A 21026-nucleotide genomic window follows, 5' to 3' on the forward strand; every position below is an offset into this window, starting at 1 on the left:
GAGATCTTCTATTTTTAGAATTCTTATGCTAAATCCATATTCAACCTGGGTCAAATTATGTGACTTTGTGTAAATCAGTTAACTTCTCCAAAAATCAGTCATGTAGCTATAAAGAAAGAGCTGGGTAATGCTGGAAGACTTTGAGATCACCTTGCGTTCGAAAGCAATGTAACTCCAGTCTATTATACAGGCTTTATGTGCAATGATTTCAAAGTCAAAAACTGGCAATATAAGTAGCAAAACGAGACTGGGGTTCAGTAAATACTCTTCAGTTGCATTCACTAAAAGACCAGGACAAAGAAAATATGGCATTTATTTCTCTACTCCTCGGAAAGAGGGAGAGAACACTCATAAGACATGATGGTGAAATTGTGGAAGCTTTTAATATGTATGTTTTTGCTTCCTCTTTCTTTATGAGAAAGGTTAGCCACAATCGGATATACTGGGAATATACTGCCTAGAAAGAGAACATAGAAAGGCAAACCAACAGAATGTAATTGAAGAGTACTTTAAAACGCAAGATGAGTTCAAATTATCAGGAAGAAACTTTAATCTGTTATCTTGGAGAATCCTTGACAACTAGAAAAAGTCCATCTATTTTTAAAATGAGGGGGAAGGGTTGGAGAAGAAAAGTTTTTTAATAGAAGTATCTTAAATATTTCTCAGAGGACTCAAGCTCCCTACCAAACTTTGTTCAGTTCAGGACCAGGGGTGAATGCAAGGAAGAAGATCCTATACTTGCTTCTAATGAACACATAGTATGAGAGTATGGGGTAGAGAGAGGGCAGGGCCTCTCACATGAACACAGAACATTTAGAATGCCAAAGACATAAGGTATCCCCTTTTATAATATGGTCTCAATGCATATTTTCATAGGTATTTTCCATGAGGCTTCTATGCGCACATAGCATAGAAACCAAACTGGAATATTCCTTTATTCTTCAATCACACCCCATGATTCCTTCCTCTATTCCTTGGGTTCATTAGCTCTTTCCTCCTGAAGTGTCCCCTTCTCACACTACCTTTCATCAGCTCCCTCTGAAGACCTCTCCAGCCAGTTATCTCAAAGCCTTCCATGATTTCATCCAACCTGATGTGCCCTCTTTCTCAACAATCATAGAACTTCACACCTTCCTAACTAGTCCCAGCTTATATCACAGTTGTTTACATATTCGTCTTACTCCTTCCTTCTCATCCCACTCCTGCCTGGTTTTATAAAGTCTGACTCTAAGCTCTATTTACTTTTATTTACTGCAGGTAATAGCATAGAACCTTTCCTACACCATATGCTCAATCAATGTTTCTTGATTTATAAAGTTGACTAAATATCTGAGAATCACTGTGGAATCACAGGTGTTGATCTGCTCTGCAGCCAACCTAGTTCAGGCATCCTCGAGAAGTTTTCCAAAGACCAGTTACAGGGATCTGTAAGAAGACAACGGTGCCTTGTTTGTATTCTCTCTCAAATCACTTAGAATACAGACAGTAGGGGAGAAAAGCTTTTTGAAGAGTACTGGACTAGGAAAAAGGAGATATTCTGGGTACCGTCATTTAGTTATCTAGGTTTCATGTGGAAGATGAATGGTCTAGCACTAATGTTTAATAATTTAAATAACATCATGTTATAATCTGGAAGAAAGAAGATACTACTCAGTTATGCTAAATAGCACAGAAAATACATAGGGAGGTTTCTAGTCAGAAAACTGGGCTCCTCTAAATGCTTTTTCTGAAGACAGAGATGTTACAAACACACTGTGTCACGAGGTCGCTCCCTCTGCCATCTGATTTAGACGTGCGTCCCACATGGCAGGCATTCTACCAAACCGCTGCCACTTGAACTCCTTAAGGGATTCAAAATATTTCAAAGGCAGAGAGTTAGCATTTTGTTGGGAGTTTATGGACTATCTGTTTAAAAGTAGTATTTGAATATTCAAGTGTTCTAAACAAGACATATAAATATTTTATTATTCTGTGACTGTATTTTCATTCTACTTTAAAAAATTACATCATACAGATTAAATCAAGTTCATTTTTTAAAAGGAGGAAAATTAGAATTCAGAGTGCTTCACGTAGGATTCACAGTGCTTCAAAGGTCAGGATTCAGAGGAAATCAGATGGCAAGTGTGTTGTTTTCTAGTCCTTGATTCTGCTCATAATTCCTCATGGGAAACCTGTAGCTCTACATGCTAGTTCAAAGGTGAATTAAAAAAAAAAAGATAGTTTCTTCCTACTCTGCTGTCTATTTATTCATATTTCATAAATATTTGGAAATAATTTTACATCTATATCTGAATATTTAAAATACAATTTTGTTTAACATACAATATAGTTTTATGAATTTTGCATATAAAATAGCACTCTTAGGAAAACTTCTTTATAACATAGTGATCAGCTGCCTTAAAGGAAAATAGAATTATAAAACAATAAGGCCAATTTTAAATTGTGCATAGAGCCAGAAATTGTGCATTTAAGGCAATTTAAAGATTTATTGAATCTGGGTTAAAAGCAGATTGACAATGACATTAAAGAATAAAGTGGAATTTATTTGGTGCTACTTTGTGAATGCTTCTTAACCACAAATCATCTCACGATTCAATATACAATATACTTTCAATCACAACTCAAACATGAAATAACCTACAAAAATCACATGGCTATAATCAACATACAGCGATTATATTTTAAAAGAAAATTAGCAATTAATTAAGTTTAGGTGCAGTAACATTTTCAAATAAAATATTAGCACCATACCAGACAAAATGATCTAAAACTATTGGCCTTCTCATACTTCTTAAATAACTAAATATAAACTTTTTTTTCAAAGCACAAATATTAATTTGCAAAATCAGTTCTACAGTAGTTAATATTTCTCTCTTTTTGCATTTTTTCCCAGTCAGGAAAAATACAAAGTAAAAACCTGCACAGGATATGAAAATCAAGCAAATAAACCAACCTAACCAAACCAAAGGCTGCCCTTCAGCAATGAGTTCCAACGGAAGCAAAAGTAGACATTTCACGGCGGATGGTACTAAAAGGTGAGAGTTCCAGTTCTGTGGTGTACTCGTTGTCATTGTCATCGCTGGTCACTGTTGAAGACTTCTGAATGCACTCATCGCAGCAACAGCAGCAGCACTCCATAAACGCCCGACTGAAGGGTTTGCACAGACAGAAGAGGAGGACCGGGGTGACACAGGACTTAAAGAACAAAAGGAACTGGCTGATGATATTAAGAAGATCCATTGTCTGCTGGGAAACCCCTGTGGCCATGTAGGCAGTAACAATATTGCAGATATTTTCAGGAATAATGCAAAATCCATACAAAATGGTCAAAGCCACCACTGTACAGTTCATCTGGCTTTCTAGCTGAATCTGCCGCTTATTCCCTCGGGTACAGGCTTTCTCTGCTTTGCGGATTTTCCTCGCAGTCACTAAAGAGCAGGTGATGGTGAAAAGCGTGGGCAAACAGAAGTAACAGCCAAAATACCACCAGAGCCTCGCACTGTCGTAGGTAAGGGCTAGAACATAGATGGTGTCCGGTAAATCAGGAGAGATCTTGATAACGCAGCGCTCCGCAGGAGCTCGGCCACTCAACCCCAAATCCTCCTTGCTCAGCTGGCGGAGAACAACTTCTGGAAGAGCTAACAGTAGAGCGCCCACCCATATAACAGCAAGTTTAGCAGTTGTTGAAGAACAGTTTTCGATCATTTCATAATACATCTGTACGTTGGTGGCGGCCCGGAAGCGGTCTATACAGAGAGCACATAAGGTGAAGGTAGTGACTCCAAGAGAAGCAACCTGTGGGAGGAACACAGACAACATTCATTCCGGGTGATCACTGAAAGATGAGAACACTAGGCAATGAATACAGATTGGCAATGAGTGAAAAAAAGAGAGAGAGAAAACAGTTTCCTGGAATGAGGCTTTGGTAACTGGGTTGCTGACTTCAGCTGAATTATTGTAAGGATAAAAATAGGGAGAAAAAAAAATGTAGTGGTTCAGGGTCATGGAGTCAAAGGTTTTAGAGCTGGAAGGACCCATAAAGATCAGCTAGGCCAATACTATTTTATTTTAGGTAAGAACAGAGAGACCCCAAGAATTTCAGTCACCATGAAAATGCCTGCCACCAGGCCATCTACATAAGGAGTAAGGATAGTTGAGTACGTCCCATTTTCATTAGTGAAAAGGATGGTCCTGTTTCCCAGTGTGGGGGTCCAGTAGCATGCCTCACACACAGCAAACATTCAAGAGCTTATTGCTTCCAAGAAACTAGATGAGTAGTGATCTCCAATTTCCCCTCAAGGCAAAATAAAACATTTTAATATTATTTTCAAATGCATACAGTTATGGAAAACAAGAAAGGGAAAGTCCCCAGAGATCAAAATCGATGAGAAACAAATTCCAAACAGGTCAGCGACCCCTCCCCCTCCGTGCTGCATGTTGGCCCTGGGGCATCTGCCAGTCCTGATGAGAGTTCAAAATGGTTTTAGCTAGAAGGATGGGGCCAGGTGCCCAGGCACACCGAGGTAGGAAACACAGCTGGGGCCAATGTGAGTGGGCATTACGTCAAAGATCCCCTTAGGACTTTGGAACTCCCCAAATAGCAACATCTTCATGGGTATAAAGAAAAAACTAGAGAGAGAGAGTAAAGAAACTATTATAGGATTTGGATTTGGGTGATTTGGGGGTAAAAGGGGGAAAAAAAAAAGAGATCAAATTCTAGCCAGAAGCCCAAATTTACACTGGACTAGGGCCAGAATTCATACCATCTATGCAGCTCAGAAAAACCCAAAATGCAGTTTAAAATCTTCCCAGGCACCTAACAGGAGCAAACACAAAACCCCCCTGGAAGAATGCACTTTAAATCTTGGCATCAGAGAAAGCCCACAGATAAAATTCAAGGGAACACGGATTCACAATTAAAAATCACAACCTGCAAGAGATGGTCCGCCACTATGAGCTCATGTGCCCAGGGCAACGAGGTTCAGAATCAGACACAAAGTAAGTACATTTATCAAGAAATAAGGATGTTCACCAAATGTAAAGAAATGTGAGATAATGAGAAAGTCAAAGAAAATAGAAGATATAAAAAACACCATAAAAATATGCAAAAAGGAGCCAAAATAGAATGTCTGGATATTCCAAGCATAGAAAAATTTCGGATTAGAAAACCCTCTGATGCTGACCACATAGAGTACTGTATCCTAAGAGCAACTGCTCTTATATGCACATGATCCGGACATCTAAATAAATCGACAATTAGAGGTGAAGAACCAGAAATATGGACATGTTTTTTTTACACAGAGGCTTTTCCAGGAAAATAAATGCATGATCCTAATATAAATATTCTATCATTCAATCGTCTATAAAATATTTATTGAGCATGATATACACTCTAATGGGGTACACAGACATATTCAACACAGGTACAGATTTATTGTTCTCGACCCCATGCCAACACTCTGCTACATATCGGGGACAGAGAGAGGAACAAGAAGCAGTTCTTTCCCTCAGGGAGGTCCGAGTCAACCAAGAGGGGGCAGGTGCTTCTCAAAGTCACAAGATAAACACAGTCATCATGTGGAAGCATCAGATTTACTCAACTATTTGGGAGAAAATTGAAGCAATTTAATGTTTAATAAATGTAGTCATCATTTATATATTTAAACAAGGATGATGAATAGAAAGTCAAATGTTCATGAGGTTTAAGATAAAAAAGGAGACTAAAAGAAAACTCCCTAGGTGGGCGGGATGCTTTGGGCTGCATCCCAACAGCCGGATATGTACATTCACTCCCCACTGCCTGCTAGAGGGGATGTTCAAGAAACACAGCTACAGGTTATGCCTTGGCAAAGGGGCAAGGGAAAAAAATATATAGATAGATAGATAGATATAGATATAGATATAATGTCAATGTCTAGCTTTGTAGAACTCAAAGGGATCATGTTGACAAAAGGAAAACCATTTGTCATAACAATTTTAGTTCTCAACACACAAGTTGTTTATCTATTACGTTCAAGCTGTCACTCTTCCTAGAACGATGGCAACTTGCCTGGTGGATTCTATGAGAGTTCCAACATCAAATATTTTCTCCTTTTCTTACACCCTACCCATTAGTCAGCATCTACTAGTTCTAATATGGAAGATAAAGACATTGCATTCATGCCTTGACTTTGCTCAAAACTGCTAATGGAGACAGTCTGAAAACAAGATAGGAAAAGCAAAAATAACCAAAAAAATACAACTCCCAAAGGTCTAGATCAGTGCAGATCAAAAGGTCATGGCTGAGCTTATAACCATAATTCTTGTTCTACAAAATCTTCAGAAAGTTTCCCATAAACACCAGCATAAGAAATATCAATCTAATATGAGCGCCATACGAAAAGAGCCATCCTTACAGTTACCTTTTTAAAATTGACTTTCAAATTAATGAATTGTTTACCTTGATGGCAATTTATTTTGCATCTATGCTAGTGATTCAAAATAATTCTAAAATTGAGGTCCACACTGTACAACTGTCTTAAGATCAGTTTATTTTTTTTCATGTCAGTAATGGCCACCCTGTGACTGGAAATCTGAGAGGACGTGCCACTTTCTAATGGTCTACATCAAACAGCAGTATGTGGAAATCGCAGGATTTTATTTTATAGATTTTTGAAACTTTACATCTATATATTAGTTTTTCAAATGTTTTGATTCATTTCTCTATAAGAATGTAAAACATACAAAAAAATTCTCAAACTATCAAACATACACAAATTCTCAGCAAGACATTCTGTGCAGTCTTCACTAAGGCAAATCTTTGTGTATGCTATTCTGTCACCATGTATCCTGAGTCAGTCCACAAATACAAAACTACAAAGGTTTACGCTGTGCATTCTTTTTAAACTATGAATAATATTTCTATTAAAAGAATAGCTTGGTACTAGAGACTCTGAGGAGAGGCAATCTCTTAGAGGCTGGGAACATCTATTTGCTTGGTAGTTTTCTATCATTACTTACAAATAACACACAACACACAACAGATAGTATCTTCTCCACTATTTTAAATCTAAAGACTTAAAGTCTGGACCAATTATCACAAGAGCTAGCATTTGTGTACCTAACTACAAGCGTGTTACAAAGCATCTCATGAGCCGTAATAACAAATGAATGTGGGTGGACATGTGCTGGGCTGGGTGCGCTAGATTGCCACTCCTGAGATAGCATAAATTGTGCCGCACATCCACTCTTAGTTAGAAGATGTTCGCTGCTTCAAAAAGCAAAGAAATGTTTTCTAGGTTCTGTATATTTCACCTCACAGGATAACAAAAGTGAGGACAAATTTTAAGCAAGATTTCCACGTGCTCCAACTTTTCGCTCAGGAATTCTTCTCCACTGTATTTTATTTGAAGATGCTCAGTTCTTCAGCCGTATTCTCAAAAGCTTTAGTAGTGAGTCAGAACCTCCAAAATATTTGATCTGTAGTCCTCTTGATGAACCTTGGGTTGAGGGAAGCCTCCCAGGTTTCATACACAAATTTCACGAAGCTCTCGCATCCAGCTTCTAGTTTTCAAATTGTACTTCTCTCTGATAGTATTCTCTGCAATTCGGATCCAACTGAAACAGGGTGAACTGTCCGGGAAGGTCACAAGAGCTACAGAGAGAGTTGTTAAAGGCGCCTCTGAGGGGAACGCTGCCCCAAATGCAGATAGCGCTTACAACGCCGTTGCCAACAGCAACCGCAGCCCAAATGCCAGGCCCACATACTGGCTCCCTCCTGCTGCCACTGCCTACAGTGTTACTACTTCAGATATTTTCCTGTAAATTCACTAATGCACTCGCCTTTATGATGCGAAAGAGTAAAAAAGATTCAAAGTCCCTGCCTGCTCTGTACTTTGCCACATTACTTATAGAAGTTTTTAAACATTTGTAAAGAATTAACTGCCTACCTCAGAAATGAATTGATAAAAATCATCTGAATAATGGGTCGTGGGCTAATTTCTGCTTACTCAGATATGGAATCTACCCATGTAATTAAAATTGCTAGATGTTGGGGTAACATGAAAAGATTTCTATCACGGTTTTTAAATATACTTGTTTACATACAGCTCATTAGAAATTCTACCGAGATGAATGGTGCAATTATATGCAATTATAAAACTGTATCACAAATGCTGGATCTTCTGTATTTAATGACCATATCTGATTGCTAAAATTCAATATCACAATGAAATATGCTCTTGGGAGTTAAGCTGTTAAGCATTAGCTTAGATGGGTAGTTCTTTGAAGCAACATCCTGAGAGATGGAGTGAGCAAGATGCAATCTCTTATTAATTAAACTGCAATGAGAGGAATCATTAACATCAACAAAAGCAGAACTGTAAACACTTTTAATAGACAAGACTTTTGAGAATCAAGAGCAAAGGAAAGCTGGAAGCAACAATTTTTAACTACTTGGGAAAATAAGATATTGAGTATTTCGAGGGGGTTGGCATCAAAATACAGAAGGAAGAGAATCAAATAAACAACTCTAAAGTCTTTCCTTCAAATTTCTAGTAATGTTCTGTTCTTCTTTGTATCCCAGACTAACAACAGCAACGCTCCATCAGCCCCGCGCGGGCAACATCCTGAGCAGCGAGCCTTCCTGGGCTGCAGCCACCTGCAGCGAAGCTTCAAGGCACCAGACAGGCACAGGGAAAGTGAAGACCTAAGCACTCTTGTGCGAAGAGACAGCTCCAGTGCCGAAATGTTCCCCCGCTGTTCAAGTTTCCAATTCAATACAAACAGCAAGCCCTAAGGAAACCTGCGCCTCCATCTTCACTTTGTACCATGTGAAATCCCTGTTCATTCAAAACGATCTGAAGAAAGAGCAATGGCTACTTTATGAAAAACTGCATCTGTGGAAATCCTGTCTTAGCTATTGCTCCATTTCTCAGAAGCTTATTGCAAACAGACAAATAAGGAACCATTATGAATAAGAGTAAGCTATGAACGTGCAACTCATACCAACAAGTAAGTTTTGCTCGACCTTCTGATATAAATCAGTGATACTTTTTCCCCTGATGGGGGGGGGGGGGAAAGACCAGTGTACTTCCAAGCAAAATTCCTTCCATAGAAATTGAATCTACGTGTTTAAGTACAGTGAAGTGACCGGAATATACTGATTTTTATAAATAGGGAAATTTCCACCAAAAGTCATGACAACTGCACTCTAGCCTAACTTATATTTTACCTCAAAAAGATATCTGAGTACATCTATTTATGTGCTGGCCTTTGTATACAAGTAACTCTCAAAACAAGGGCATTATTGTTAGGAAAACCCATTCATTTGGGCCATGAATGATTATCTATTATAGGTCCGTGGTTACAGGCCTAACAATCGGTCAGGAAAAAAGCAGGAGGAGCACAGAGTAGAGTTTCCTTTGAAACTCTAAATGGCTTAAGCTTGTATGCCTTTGGCTTCCTCTTGCATTTTCCAGAATCCTTATTCTTGCAGCACTTCAGGGCAACTTCCCCATGGAAGAGACAAGTGTTTGAGCTCCAGTGTGGGGACAGCATGTTTATCAGAGCCACTGTTTATCACACTGCTGTGAATGAGATGGCCTTTATCAAAAGGGCTTCATTTCAGAATGCGTGCAAATCATGAAACTATGGCAGTCACACACTTCCACTGGGGTTTCCAAACCAAAACAGAATGTGGAGGAGAGATTTTCCTCACCCCTTACAACATGCACGGATCTCTGAGATGAAATAGAGCTCTTCACAGCCATTTTGCACAGTCAAGTCTTCTTACATTTATCATTATCACTGAGATTTAATCTGATCTACCCACAAATCATAAGCAGCCATTTATTTCAATTATACCTAGTCTAGTTCATCTATATGTGATTCCCAATGTCACGGAAAAAAAAACATATTTCAAGGCATCAACTGTCACTATGACCTCATTCTCCACCTTCCTCCCTCTTGCTTAAGCTTAGTAACGTCATTACTTATTTTAAAAACAATTAAGACTATTTAAAAGACAACATTAATCCCCAAACTGGTCTTGATCCTACAAATCTTTCTTTACCTTTATAGTAAAGGTAACCTTGACATAAGGTTCCCTACCAATTGCAACTTCTGACTTCTGCAGCACAGAACATTCCTCTTGCAGTAAAAAAAAAAGTCATCTGACTGCAACTTGTCTAAAATGTTATAATTTAATTATAAATGTGCCAATGCTGATTAGTATAAAAACTGCAAATGAAGCAAGATTAATATCACTTGTCCCAAGATGGAAGCCATCGATTGGAATCGACAGGTCTTAAAGGAATTTATATGCTCCATATTTATTCTTAATAATTAGAAATTCATTTCAAAATATAATATTTACCCCAAGTTTACAGTCCAGCTTTTAATCTTTCGAATTTCTGTTCTTCACCTAGAGGTTCTGATAAGTTTCCAAAGAATTATAACAAATTTTCACCTATTTTCCCCTGTGAGTAATGACATCGATTTACATGATGGTGAACCTAACTTAAAAACAAAATTAGAGTTAGCCTTATCCACACGTGGTTGGGTAATTATGATCTGAATGACATTGAGAAACCACATTTTAAGACAAAATTTCTCTGCCTTTAGCCAAAATTCCACCTTTGGTAGTCTGTTAAGGAAGTACTCTTTCTCATTCAATTCTCTTATAAAAGACAAATATCTCTAAATTCCACATCTTGCTGTGAATTAGTTAATGGGATGCTTTTCCTACACAGGAAAGATTTGAACCAAGGAGAAGATAGTAAAGGTAGGAGGAAAGGCCTTGAAAGTAGGGAGTGATGAGGAGGAAGTAAACAAATGGCAGCCCGAGTACAGTCATAGACCTAATGAAAATGACTCATTCCAGGCTGGATCAAGTCAGTGACCTTGGCCTCATTAATGCTATGAACCATTCAAGTGTGCTGACAGATATCTTTTAAAACTATCATAAATTCACAAAGAATAAGTCTGGCATTGTGATTATCTCCTGGGTTTTATGGAAAGTATCTATACCTACTTTGCAAATTGAAAGACCCCATATTTGAGGTTGCAGCGATCCCATTCTCCACTCCACCTTGAAATTTTAGATGAGATCATCTCTTCTGGCACAAAGAATCCCTTTCTCATAAGGATACTTAAGAGTTAGTCTTGGCAACAAGGGTGAGTTAATTATGGCACCTTAGCAGGTCAATTCTTGGGAAGTAAGACCACAGGAGGCTCCCTGGAGGACAGGAGCAGAAATATAGTGCCAGAGACAAACCTCACGGCATAGAAGCCTGTCCATCCCTCTCCACCCATGGTCCACATCTCAGATACAGATCCATGTGCTTCCAACGTTGCACCGTTAAATCTAGTCGCAGCACATACGAAGAGCTATTAAAGGCACAAAAATTCTATCAAGGTCCATGTAGTGTAACAGCGAAGGGCAAGGCAGCCCCTCACCTACTCAGCCTTGGATATACTCATAAGCTCAGATCTATTTTGCTTTTGCAGACATGTTTGCTTCCTTTTCTCTGTTGACAGATGCTTTGTGGACATAACCAGATATCTTGGCAGCTCCTAGAAACTCAGGATAAGTCCTCACTCTGATTGTGTGCTTTCGAGCTTAATCCCATTCTTGGGAGAATCCATTCTTTATGCTTCCCTTTCCCCTACTCTGTACTATGGTCTAAAGTATCGCCCTCGTCAGCCGTTCTTCCCAAGTTCTCTAAGGTTAAATTAAAAATACATATGTCGTTGAGATTTTCAGGAGAAAAGGACTCAATTTAATGTACTGTTATTACATTGATAAATAAACCATTCATTTAGGTAAAATTTTAAAATTGTATTTATTTAATATCCTTATGTCTAATAAGGATTAACAATTCCAAAGTAGAGATGGTTATCTCAGGCGTTGTATTCTAAATTACAATTTAATATTTAATAACATTTAGAATAATTCTGTATTCTAAGTGAAACTTCTAGGACTGTCCTGTCTGCCCAATTATCTTGCCAATTATTCTTATGGGCCTCTTATCCTGGGAATAATTGAGAAAACAAGAAAGCAAGAATTAAAAAAGATTTTCATAGTTGTAACTTTTCACGATGGAAAGGCTGCCCAGCATTTATAAAGACTAATAGTAAGAATATGATTTAAAAAAATTAGAGGGAGCATAGTTTTCACTTGAATTTCTCCATCTTTGGTCATAACTGAGTACAGTTGTGAGCTGACTCATTCCAGGGCCATTCCTGAACGTTAATACTTTGTTGAAACCTTTAGTATAGTATTCGTCACACTGTAGAACATTATTTTATTTTTCTCTGACTTTAATAGCAGTAACCCATCTATGTTATTCATCTCTGGAAATTTTTGCTCCCTCTTCCCCCGCCCCCATCCGATCCCCTTTTTAACATACGGTCTAGCATAGAAGAAAAGCCCAACAAACATTTGATGAATGAATGGATAGTGAGTAAATAAATGAATGATGACATAGATGGGAAAAGATTGTAGAAAACAATGAATTAATCAAATTGTTCTTTAATCAGTTATTGGGTGCTGCTGCTTTATATATAATCCTTAAAAGCTGAATGCCAACTAATATCTGTAGAAGAGAAGTAAAGAAAAATCCACATTCCTACTTATCCCTCATTGGCAAGCTTTAGAAGAGGATGACATTCTTATTACAATCAAGAGTTGAAATTATTTGAATTTCACATTGAAATATGATAAAGCTTTTATTTTTTGTGGAACTCAAAGTCAGTAAACTTCACCCTACACTCTTCATGAGTGGAGTTATAAATAAAAGCACCCTCTACAACTTTTTTTTCTTTTCTGCTGGAGTTATCAGCTAAATATTTTCACTTGGAATGTATAAAATGATTATAAAGGGATTAATGGGAGGCATAAAATATTTCTTAAGTAACATTCTGATACAGTGAGTCTATTTTTCCTGAAAATATTATAAGTGGCTTTCAAATTGCCCATAAAATTGTATGTTTCCACTTAAAAGTCAATCAGAATATCTAACAGCTAACCCACTGCTCAATCAAATTTCCCACCTGCTGTGATAAATGTGCTATTTCTTGAATGGAGGGGTTCTAGGGAAATCTGTGTAGAACCTCACACCTGTATGGTTATATCATCTTCACCTTCCAGTACCCTTCCTTTCTTCCCGTGAGTGCTAAGTACAATCTAAGGCAATGAAAGAGCCATTTGCTTTGCTCATGGGTCTTTTCTTTTCTTTTTTTTTTTTTTTTTTTTTGAGGAAGACTAGCCCTGAGCTAACATCTGCCAATCCTCCTCTTTTAGCTGAGGAAAACTGGCCCTGAGCTAACATCCGTGCCTATCTTCCTCTACTTTATATGTGGGACGCCTGCCACAGCATGGCTTGCCAAGTGGTGCCATGTCTGCATCCAGGATTCGAACCAGCGAACTCCGGGCCGCCGAAGCGGAACATGAGCACTTAACCGCTGCACCACCAGGCCACCCCGCTCATAGCTCATTTTTAAAGACATTGGAAAAGCTGACTCTTTTCATCACAAAAGATGCTAGACCTTTTACAAATCATCCCTGGTCCAGAGGCCCTGGTGAGATGTGTTCCCTTTATCCACCCTCCACCTTCACGCAAGAATCTTGTATCACAGTAAAAATAAATAATACAGTTACATCTGGGATTCTCTTAGAACTATTTGAAGCCTTCTTCCCTAACAGGCCTGAGTTCTTTAAACTAAGGAGGAGCCTATATTATTCAAAACCTCCAATTAACATCCAAACAGAAATAAATATTTAGCAATGGATCTGAATCAGCTGATATAGTGATTCTGGTTGGCTTCCGTCAAGTAATGAGCAAAGAGTTGTTCCAGCTGCCACATTCAACGCCTGAACTATTTGGCTTTAACCATTTGTTAGATCCTTAAGAAAATGGTGTGGTAGGAACTCCTCCACCATTCTCCTATCGCAATCCACACCCAGACCTCCATATCCAACACACACACACATTCTCTCTCTCTACATTCAACTGTTGGTTTGAGTATAGTTTTTTCTGGTAACTATGTGATTAACTAGTTTAAAATGATGTGTCTGTTAGGATGGCCACTATCTACCCAGATTCCCTTCCCTCCAACCCCCTTTCCTCCTATTCCATCTGCTCTTGGTCCTTATAGGACTTATCACTAGGCCACAGAGAAGACATCATAATCCTGGAATAGAAGGAGAGAAGACATCAACTACAACAGTTCCCAGTATGTTCCCACCCACAGCAACATTAAATATGATACAGCTCCCCTTCTAGACATAGACTCTGGAAGCTGGATGCTCTCAAGACACAAGTCAACAACTGAAATAAAAAGAAGAGTTGAATGCAAATTGCAAAGATCTGTAATTTCTCCTGAAGAAACATCTCCTATTTTTCTACACAAACCCAACTCTTCCCCCAAATTTCACTACCTCCCTAAGAATATGCTAATTGTCAAGTGGTAGATAAAAAGAACTGTGGTAGAAAAGAAGAAGAAGGCAAAAGAGAGATGGGAGAGAAAATTTGTAAAGATCAATAAAAATCAATTGTGGATAAAATTTTTAAATAACTAAGAAAAATAAAAACATTGGAGAAGGCAAAATAGATTCCCAGAAAAATGGTAACTCATGCATTATAAATCAATAAGAGTGTGTGTGATGAAACAAAAAGGCAGAATAGCCAACAAATAAAATAAATGTAAGAAAGTAAAAAGTGAAAAAAAGCAAAACCTACATAATAAAAGGAAATCAAATATCAAATAATTTTTAGAAGTCTTGCGGTCAAGAGGAAAAAAATGGGGGGGGACAGATTTCGGAGAAAGTTTAAACAAATGTAATATATTTGTAATGTCCTTTACCAATCTAAAAGTTTTGTGATTTTTAAGAACATAAAATGTAACCTATATAACTTTATTTAATCATTAAAATAATCATGTTTGGTACACTAAAAAGTGCAGTTATTTCAGATTATTAGAATTTTTAAAAATGTAATGACCTACCAACTCTGGGACTTACTATCAATTTATGAGAAACAAAATGAAACTTAAGAATAGAAGAAGCTATAAATTTCATCATACAACAAATTATGTTATTATTTTTTCCTATGTAGTTGATACAGAAATCTTTTTTAAAAGACACCAAGGAGCAGAAAGAAAAAGAAAACACTCACTGGACACCATTTGCCTCCCAGATGTTTGCCTAATAAGCAAAAGTCAACATCCAGTGGTGAGACTAGTGTCTGATTGCCACTGACTAGTATATATGCTCAGGATGGTCATTCTTCTTCTCTGAGCCTCATGTTTCACCGTTAAATTGATGGAGTGGGATTAGGCTGTCTTCTGGTTCTAACTTAACATGATAATTCAAAAGCCATTGTAGTGGATGTTATGTTCTCCTACCCAGATTGCCTACCCCCAAAGTTCTTCAGGAATGAAGTGCTGATCCCCCGACTGCTGGGGCTATTGGTGATTGATGGCTCTTAGCTGCATCCCTCTCTAGGAATTGCCCCTGATGAAAAAGATCCACCCAGCTCACAGTTATGCCCCCTTCCTGGGAGCAAATTGCATCCAATGACTGGTCTGTTAGAGAATATAAAGAATGGGCCCTCTTGCCTCCAATCAGGACACCCCTGCAGGACCTCCCCAGCCTTAGAGTTCCGTATCCTGTCAGCTGAGGTCTTTGTGCCATCTGCATCACTTCAACTTCTCTTGTCTGCCCAATCCTGCTGCCTTCATTCCCTACTAGGTGTTGAATCTGAGTGTGTGCCCCAGGAAACTTCCCGCAAGCAAATCTCCACGTTAAGGTCTGTTTTGTGTGGAACCTGACTTGGAACAGGCGCTGAATCCCTCTTACTTTCGTGAAAATAGCAGTGCCTCCTGGAGGCAGAAATGCTTTATTGTGAGATTTGGACTATATTTCTTGCTCTCATAATCAGGAATTATGGAGCTGATACTACTGTCCAATAATTATTTTCACAAGGCATGCTGAAACAGAAAATTATTTCAGAAGAACAGGATTAGGTAGGAATTTAGAAAGATTATTAATCTCAAGATTTTCATTCAGTAAAAATGTATATTATAGTCTAATTTTTCAAGGAAAAAAATGAGTAAATCTTTTTTTCCAAGCCTTTGCTTCTCTAGGGAAAATAAAGCCTAGTACCAATAACTAAAAAACAGAGAGGGTTATGAAGAAGGGAAAAAAAATACAGGGAGCAAAAATAACAATAATTGTTTCAATAATAATGAGAGAAGAGGTAAAAACAAAATATTCTTAATTAAAGGACTTAAATTGAAAAGTGAAATACAAACAAAATACACATTTTTTAAAATCCTCAGAATGAGAGAGAAAGAAAATTAAAACACATACGTAATAAATACCATCACTTAAGACTCATAGGTCTCATTAAACTAACCAAAGTTTTTATATTCTTTTCTGAATTTGGATAGGATTCTTTTCTTTTAAAGTTTTCTTCAAGAACTTTGGTAATTTTTTTTCTTTTCCCCAGTTTCTTTTTTCTGTCCTCCTTATTATTTTTCCCTCTGATTTATAAAGGTGTTATCATGCCCAGTACATTGCAGACAAGCCAATACACTTCTCTCTTATTGGGAGTAACTCTCCTGTTCACTTTAAAGTTTACTTTTGTCTCTTTGTTGCATGTGTCAGTTTCTTCTGCGTTATTCAAACAAACAATCAGAGAAATCTGAAATTGAAGTTGACCTTGAAAAGGTAACTGGTAGACACATTCTCTCACATAAATTCATCTACCTCCTCTGTAATTCAAAAATGATCTGTCTACCAAATAAATTAGATGTTTCAGAGCTCCTTGGAGCTTGGCAACAAGAGAAATCCTAGATCTTGGTAAAGCAGCAACAGCTGATTTAGTAAGCATGGAATGATTCTGTAGCCGATCCCTGCCAGGATAACAGAGGGTCTTATTTACTGTCTCTCGCCTTGGTCCTTCCAAGTAGGTACTGTTTTCTGTTTACTTATCCCCTAGCTTTAGGCCCTGGAACAATGTTGAACACAGTGTCACTGGCCGTGGTGCCAGACAGGATCAGGGGCTCTGGAATATTTACAGTTTCCCTTCTTCTTCTTCCATAAATGAAATGGGCAGTCTGAATGGAGGAAATCAAGGGCCAGCTGGCTAAAAACACAACTGGCAACAAAGCACTTGGGCTCCTTCCAAGAGCTGGTGTTTAGAGAGAGGCCATTTAAAGAGCAAATTCCAACTACCATAATAACGGTTCAGGACACTAGCTGTGGATGAAACACTAAAATCTGACTCAGGAAGATTTTCGTTTCCAAAGTTTGCAACCTATTATATGCCTCCTTCTTAAGAAATTTTTTAGTCTTAGAGTCAATCCCTTAAAATAGCCAATCCCTTATACCCTAACAAATAACAAAGATACGTATTATATACTTTCAGAATGTCAAATAAATTCTGTGCCATGATGGCCAGTGTTATTTGTGCTTAAACTCATTCATACAAAATAAATAAAATTGTTAAGAAATTAAGAAGAAAAAAGAATCAAGAAATGTCATAGGAATTTAGATGGGATAACATGGCAGACAGCCAAAGACACAAACTAATTTGGGAGGTTATTAATATATCATGAGGCCAACTGACAAACAAAGAAAGGCAGATTTCCTTTGTTAAATAAATAAAATACTACTCCAATTTTGATATTTAGGAAAAAATGCAGTAATCTTGGAGGAAAAAATCAGATTGGAGCACTAGAAATCTAGTAGACAAAAAATACAAGGTTTTTTTCTTGCTGAGTTCTAATAATGACAACCATGGATTGGCCATTTATTAACCCTAGAATCTCTGATGGGTGCCAAATCAGAAATACATATAACACCATATTCAGAGAGATAAATTTAAATTCTAAACAGTTCTATACATTATGAGATCATAATCCTTTCACAACCTAGGGAACAGATGAGTTTGAAGGTGAGCGAATAAAGCTGCCTCTCTCTCTATGTAAGTGTATATATATATACATATATATATAGATGCATAAATGATTGACAAGAGAAATGGAGGAGGGACCCAGAAAAAAAGAGAAAGGATTCAGCAGCCAGGTAGGTGCTTGGAGCAGCAGTTCTGATGCTATAAATCCCGGAAATGGGTAAAGCTTGAGACCCCCTGGAAGGCATTACCTCGATATAGGGCACAATCTTGCAGGAGAAGTCCTCCAGCAGCCACTTCTTTGTTAGCTCGTGAAAGATGACAAGCGGAAGGCAGAAGAAGATGATGAGAAAGTCCCAGAAGGCCAGGTTGGCCAACAGAGAGTTGGAAATGCTCCGCATGTAATAGTTATGACACACGATACACATCACCGCCAGGTTGCCAATGATGCCGGTCCCGAAGATCACCACCGACAAACACATGACCGCATAGGCTCCGTATGACTCCTGGGTCAAGGGGTAGAATGGGTTCTTCAGTCGCAAGCGTCGGTTCGTGCTGTTGCCCCGGCGGGGACCCCCGCGTTCGTGGATCCCTTCACCCGAGGACCCATTCTGGGCCAGCGCCCTGCCTGGGGGTGCAATCGTCCGCCCTTCGTAACCGGACGGTCCACTGACCGTCTTGGGTGGGAGGTCGTGGCGGGAACCCTGGAGTTTCCCGGCTCTCCTTGGCCAGTAATAAAGGTCGCTGGCTCCGGGTTCTGCCCTCACACTAGGATCCTGGCTGTTCCCGGAAATGCCAGCGCCTCTGGGACCCTTCTCCTTCTCCTCTGAGGTTTGAAGGAAGAGTTGGAGAGCCGTGGGGTTCCCTCTCCCCAAAGTTCCAGGGAGCTCCTGACCCCGGGCACCTTTCCACCTCCAGGCGCCAGGCGGTCTGGCTGGAGGTCCCCAGGGCTCATCTGCCGACGCCTCCACCCCTCTGCCTGCACCTGGGTCACCGCCCCGGGCCACCAGTAGGTCCCACGAGGGCGCCGGGCGCGCCGCTGCCTCCTGCTCCTCCTCTCTGGGCGCACGGGTGAGCAGAAGGTCTCCTGCAGAATTTCGTGGTCCCCAAGCGTCCCTGCTGCGACGCTGGATCAGTATAGGTGCACAGCTTTCCCCCAGACAAGTTTCGTTCCTGGGCGCAGGGGCGGACCCGAGGGCAGGAGATGCAGAAAGCTTGAGCAGTAGCAGAAGCAGCAGCCGCGATGTGCGGGCGAGAGGCGCCCCCGGGGCCCGCATGGCTCCGTGAGGACGCGCCCGGCAGCCGCGGCTCCCGTTTAGGACCGACACCTGCTGCCTAAGTTGCTGCTGAGAGTTAGACACATGTCACATACTCACCCCCGCCCCGGCTGCGGGGGACGGGAGATTACGGGGAGGTTGGGGGATGGGTCTTGGGGTCACAACCCTCCCCCTCTACAATCCTTCCTCGTTTGGCGTCCTGTGCATTTCTCAGCCAAATCCAACCCAAGTGCCGCGTATCCCCAAGGTTCAGAGAGGGAATCGCTGCTCCCGGTGGCTGACCTTGAAAAGTTGCAACCAACACCTGACTATTGATTAATGTTGCGACTGGGAGAAGCCCAACGAAGCCCCACGCTCCTCCCTGCCTTTGGTTGGTTGCCTTCTTGGTAACAGTTGCTCTGCCTATTTACATCCTTTCGATACTGCTTTATCCAGTAGAAGACGAGGTCGTGAAAGGGAAAGAAAAACAAGTTCCCCTTCTTCAGATGACTAGTAGCCACAATCCCGCTCCCTGCTCTCTGGAAACAGGTTGCAAACCGCCAGACGCAGCACAGAGGCGCCCGGGAAACTCTTGTGCCGCCTAACCCCAGCGACCCGCGAGGCTGCTGCCGCCGAGGAGAAGCGGGATTCGAAATCCGCGGCCACTGTCAAAGTTGCTTCTCCTCCTGCTCAAAGTTGACCAGGGGGCGGCGCGGACTGCTGGGCGGCGTGTCCCGGTGGAGACGGGAATCGGTGGTGGGGGTGGGGAGGGCGGGCGCTGCTCCTCCGTGGACGGTGCCGGCGGCCGCAGGAGCTTGTTGCTGCCACAGCGGGCGCAGCCCGGGCGGAGAGTGTGGTGCCTGGAACCGCCGCGGGCGAGGCGGTGCATGGCCGGGAAGGGGGAGGTGGCCCGGCCTCTCCCTGCCGCTCCAGCCGCTGCGCGCGCCGGCGACACCGAGCACTCAACTCCTTGCCTCCTCCCCCTCCTCTGCCTCCTCCGAGAGATGCTGGCTTATGGAGAGACGGGATCCTCTGGTGGTTTACGACTCACTAAACCCACACGCGTTTCATTCAAGCCCTTTGTAGCGGCTTTCACTCGTAGGAGCTGGAAGCGACGAGGGAACAAGGGCGGAGGCGCGGAGCCTGCGCGGCTCGAGGCTAGGGATGGGCGGGACACGTTAATTCCCCAGATGTCGGAACCAGCCTGACCGGTCCGGGAGCGGGGAGGGAAAGAAGGAGAGACCGGTGTGATCGCTTAAATCCGCTGCGGCCCCCAGGGAGCAGTTAGGCGAGGCGCTCACCTCCTTAGGTATTCCCGAGAGCTCAAATAGGAGAGAAGGGAAGCTCAAAGATTTCAATCATAGAGAATGAGCAGTTCCGGGAGTGGGAGGCAGAGTGAGAATGCTCTGGATGCACCATTACCTTTAATACTGAGTTAGAATGCACCCTACCAGGGGTTACTTACAATTCCCAGAGCATGATGGAAGTGGTTTTGTTTGATGAAGTGGTGGGAAATGACAGGTAGAGGAAAATGAACTTGGACAGAATTCCCAGCATGGCTGACCATGCCTTTCCAGCCTTCATACTAAACCCCACACTCCTGCCACAGCTGTCAGGGTATAGCTAATAAAATAAACAAATATCAGGCAAACTGATTAAGAGAGAAAATGGTAGAGGAAGAAATAAACACGTTTTGAAATGTAAAAAGGCAACATCCAGAGAGACAGGAGAAAATACAGTGAAAAATATGATGCCAATTGTGTTAGATAGAATAATGACCCTCCAAAAGATGTCCACATCCTAATTCCTAATACCAGTGAAACTGGCAAAGGGGACTTTGCAGATGTGATTTAGTTAAAAATCTCGAGATGGG

General features: G+C 40.6%; 1 protein-coding gene and 1 pseudogene across 1 annotated transcript; both read right to left on the reverse strand.

Annotated features, from left to right (window-relative positions):
• Nucleotides 1–2459: 2459 nt before the first annotated feature.
• Nucleotides 2460–20556, reverse strand: GPR37 (G protein-coupled receptor 37). Its single transcript, XM_008537581.2, has 2 exons — nucleotides 18149–20556; nucleotides 2460–3795 (listed from the first exon to the last, which is right to left on the reverse strand). Exons 1-2 carry the CDS (start codon nucleotides 19172–19174, stop codon nucleotides 2977–2979), a joined length of 1845 nt encoding a protein of 614 aa, XP_008535803.2. The 5' UTR covers nucleotides 19175–20556; the 3' UTR covers nucleotides 2460–2976.
• Nucleotides 7160–9749, reverse strand: LOC139083033 (selenoprotein F-like; annotated as a pseudogene).
• Nucleotides 20557–21026: the final 470 nt, after the last annotated feature.

The sequence above is a fragment of the Equus przewalskii genome, chromosome 4, assembly GCF_037783145.1.
Source record: "Equus przewalskii isolate Varuska chromosome 4, EquPr2, whole genome shotgun sequence".
Classification (NCBI taxonomy): Eukaryota; Metazoa; Chordata; class Mammalia; order Perissodactyla; family Equidae; genus Equus; species Equus przewalskii.

Coding starts and splice junctions, on each gene's coding strand:
- GPR37 (XM_008537581.2), bottom strand. CDS start 19,174: ATGCGGGCCCCGGGGGCGCCTCTCGCCCGCACATCGCGGCTGCTGCTT. Junction 3,796..18,148: donor AGATTGTGCCCTATATCGAG/GTAATGCCTTCC, acceptor TTCCTCCCACAG/GTTGCTTCTCTTGGAGTCAC.